Source organism: Herpailurus yagouaroundi, unplaced genomic scaffold (genome assembly GCF_014898765.1).
Source record: "Herpailurus yagouaroundi ecotype Mexico unplaced genomic scaffold, PumYag 208, whole genome shotgun sequence".
Classification (NCBI taxonomy): domain Eukaryota; kingdom Metazoa; phylum Chordata; class Mammalia; order Carnivora; family Felidae; genus Herpailurus; species Herpailurus yagouaroundi.
In genome coordinates this window covers 12012627-12016253 of record NW_024412439.1, presented here as the reverse complement: position 1 = coordinate 12016253, position 3627 = coordinate 12012627, and the positions used below count along the sequence as shown (strand labels likewise).

The 3627-nt window shown below is 66.3% G+C and overlaps 1 protein-coding gene across 1 annotated transcript; it reads right to left on the bottom strand.

Moving 5' to 3' along the window:
* Positions 1-457: 457 nt before the first annotated feature.
* LOC121016085 (uncharacterized) lies at positions 458-3621 on the bottom strand. The gene is made up of 2 exons (XM_040453530.1): positions 3032-3621; positions 458-2940 (listed from the first exon to the last, which is right to left on the bottom strand). The coding sequence occupies exons 1-2, from the start codon at positions 3572-3574 to the stop codon at positions 2443-2445; spliced, it is 1041 nt and encodes a 346-aa protein (XP_040309464.1). The 5' UTR covers positions 3575-3621; the 3' UTR covers positions 458-2442.
* Positions 3622-3627: the final 6 nt, after the last annotated feature.

Sequence of the window (3627 nt, the reverse complement as noted above, 5' to 3'; positions counted from 1 at the left end):
CGAGAGCGGCCCCAGGAAGAGCTCCCGGCCTAGGCTCTGGGGGCAGAGGGGTGGACAGGATGACCCCCCCCTCCCCGGGGCTCCCTCCCCCAGGGACCCTGTTCTGGCTCATCCGAGCCCCGTGAGCCCCAGCAGCGGGTGCTCCCCGGAGCCGAAACCAGTGCGCGCCGCACCTGAGCCGCACGCGGCGACCGGGCCGCCAGGGTTTGTTCCCGCCGCGAAGGAGCCCCCTCCCTCCGGAGCTCAGACCTCCCGCCTCCTTCCCCAGCACCGTCCTGGGAGGCTCCCGGTGGGCACCACTGTGCTCAGATATGGGGGAGGGAGATGAAGTTCGTGTCCCAGCGGAGGTGGGGGGCGGTGGGGCCCGGGCTGCAAGTCAGGTTCTCAAACTGGGGTGAGTCACCCCACTGCTTGCGGCCTCGGTCTTTCCGTCCGAAATGAAGACAGGACCACCTGAGAGCGATTTGTGACGCAGTAGTTAGGGAGATCTGCGTGTTCCCGACGCCCCACCATCCCAGGGCTCCACGTGTGCCCCGGAGTCTCCCAGACGAGAGCACACAGTGCAGGGCGATGTCCGCACAGCGAGAAGCTGTCCTAAGTGGCCATTGAGAGGGCTGGAAAACGGGGCTCCCCGGGGGGCCCGGTCGGTCGAACGCCCAACTTCGGCTCAGGTCATGATCTCCCAGTTCGTGTGTCTGAGCCCCACGTCGGGCTCTGTGCGGACAGCGCTGAGGCTGCTGGAGATCCTCTATTCCCCTCCCTCCGCCCCTCCCCCACTCACGCTCTGTCTCAAAAATATGATAATAAAACGTCAGAAGCGGGGGTCAGAACAACAAGGGGAGGTGGCTTCATGCTGTGAAGTATTACGCGGGGCTACAGGCAACTCTGCAAATATCGATGCGGACAGAGCTCAGACACCACAAAGGGAAGGGGAGGGCGGGGAACCAGCTGTCCGCCCAGGTGCCGGGACCACGACGGTCCGGATGCAGACTTGCAGGTGAGTGATGTCGTGCACACACACAGAAGGAGCCTCCGCAGATAGACCGGGGAGGCAGACACTGGAGGAGGGGAGGGGAGGGCAGCTAAGAGCAGGAGAGACGCACACAAACAGGGCCACACCGCGTGGCCGGAGCCGGAGCGAGGACCCGTCGGAGTAGGGGAGCCTGAGGCCCGGTGTGCACGCGAGGGAGCCGCAACAGGTGTAGACGACTGCTCGGTGCAGGGGAAGCCACGCCTACTGACGCAGGGTCTGATTGTGATTTCCCGTCCTCGCTGGACCGGCGGCCTCAGTGGCGGAGCCCCGGCTGGTTCCCCCGTCGACCTGTTGCTTCTTAGGTGCCTTGCTGTCTACGGCAGTGTCTGGCTTCCCGTGTTCTGGAGTCTGGTGCATGAGCCACGTTGTGCGTGGGGCTGGGGCTGGACAGGTGAGGCCGTGTGGATGGTGCTGCAGGATGGGGACGGTCACACCCACCACCAGCGGTCGATTTCCAGCCGGGTCCTAATTCGTGTCTGGTCCACGTATAACTTGAAGCCGGCTGGGCCTGCTCAGGGCCAGTGTCAGCAGTCTTGACGTGGGACAAACACAAACCGCAGCCCCCTGCAGGGCCGAAGAAGGAGGTGCAGTGTCGCTGGCGTCCCCGACCGTGGATGGGGGTGGGGGGGGTGGGGTGGGGGTCGTTGGCCACAGCGTAGCCTCCTTAAGCACCTCCTCGGAGCAGCCGGTACATCTCCCCCTCGTCCAGCTGTCGCTCCCTGAAGAACCTGCCCCTCAGCCCCTCCAGCCCCTCCCAGGCCCTGTGATGGGCACCCTGCTTGGTGAGACAGAGAAGCAGGCCGAGCAGCGACCTGACCCTCAGTGGCCTTGCGCTCAAGCCCAGGTGGACATGGCCCCGTTCAGCGGGTTCTGTGGGTGTTTGTAGAAAACGCTGAGGATATGGCACTGGAATGTTGACCCCGGAGCCCCCCGTCGGAGGCCGGAACGGGACACACTCTGTGTAACCGCGGAGCCTTGGGCTTGGTCCGCCAGGCTGGGGGCTGCCCTGGCCGGGGGTCCTTGCACGTGGGGTCCAGGGCACCCCCGAGGGCTCATTTGGCCTCTGCAGATGGCAAATGAGACCCTTGGCCACCCAGCGCCTCCTTTACAGACTGCTGTGAGGGTGAGGCCGTGGTCATCCACGTGGCAGAGAACGGGCTCCTGCTGAAGGGTGGGGGCGGGCGGGGTCCTGACCCTCCTGGGGTGGAAAGTGCGAACAGACTACATCAGCAGGAGGAGGGCCGGGGGGGGGCTGCCGATGGAAGAGCACGGTCCACCAGGCGTCCTGCGTGGCGGGCAGGGCTGGGAGCAGCCACTCTCAGAGCTTCCCTGGAAGGCTCCAGAAAAGAGCGTCTGTTTCCGAGGCTGCTTTTGTGAGTGGAGGCGGCCCCCGCGGTGGTGACAACAACCTAGGGCCCCGGGAGGAGGGGCCGGGAGTCTCCAGGGAGGGAAGGTGCTGCCAGAGGTTCGGGGGAGACCAGGGGGGGCTTCTCTGCCCGGGGCCGGGGCGGCCCAGTCCACCTGCCATCCACCAGCAGAGGGCAGCGATGCGGCACCGGGCCAGCCCGGTGTCCCATCGGGGAGCCGGGAGCAGCCGGCCAGGCCCCACAGGCCCCGCAGTACCCACCCCACCAGCCAGCACGTCCGGAAAGGAAATGAGTGTAGCCGGGCGTGCCTGCCTTTCTATGGGCCCGTGTTGGCTCCTGATGACGGCCACTTACCTTTCCAAATGCGTGGACACCAGCTGTCCCGGATCCGTGTCCAGGCCCGGACTGCCTACCTGCCTGGAGCTCTCGGTCTGTCCAGTCGGCGCACGCGTTCTCGGGCGGTGGGCGGCACTGACCTGGGCACCCCTTCACCAGTTCTCGGGGCCGTTGTGCTCGTGGGGCCTGGGAGCCGCGGGGGCTCTGGAGGCAGAAGTGGGACACGCTGTGGACCCACGGTCGGCCTGGAACCCTGCCCGGGACACCGGCCACAGAGCTGGGGGCCCACAGACACCTTCTGGCTCCTGCTTCCCTCCTGCGGGCAGCTGAGGGCAGCGCCTCTGAACGGCTGCTTATTCTTTCTCCAAACACGGTGGTTCTTCTGAGGCAGGAAGTTAGTCCCCAGCAGGTAGTCCAGTGGCCCCGACCGTCCCGAAGTGTTTGCTCTGCCCAGAGGCTGGGCCGGAACCTCCTCGCGGGCTGGTAAGGTCCACGCGGCCGGGTGCACTCCCGGCTGGACCGCATGCAGCCCTCGGGGCCAGGCAGGCCGGGGTCGGGGAAGCACAGAGCCCAGGCGCAGCTGTCCTGAGGCAGGGGCCCATCCGAGCGTGGGGCGCGGGCGGTCCGGCCACGGGATGTGTGCACTTCCCACCAACGCGACACCAGCCCTTGACTGCCCTCTGGTCCTCTCCCAGGGGTTTGCGGCGCCTGCACAGAGCGGTGGGGAGGGGTCTCCGTGCCCACCGCAGGGTGCACCTCCCCTGAGTAGGGTGCGTTTGCCTGTGTGTGTGTGTGCACGCGCACACACCCACACACATCCACATGTATACGTCCACATCTGTGTACATCCCCACCCAAACCCACGTGCACATACCCCCACCTGCACACTTG

What these genes read in the sequence shown, in the direction of transcription:
- LOC121016085 (XM_040453530.1), bottom strand. Translation starts at nt 3,574, where the DNA reads ATGTGGACGTATACATGTGGATGTGTGTGGGTGTGTGCGCGTGCACAC. An exon ending in AGGGAAGCAGGAGCCAGAAG is followed by an intron (nt 2,941 to 3,031) that starts GTGTCTGTGGGC and finishes TTCTGCCTCCAG; the next exon opens with AGCCCCCGCGGCTCCCAGGC.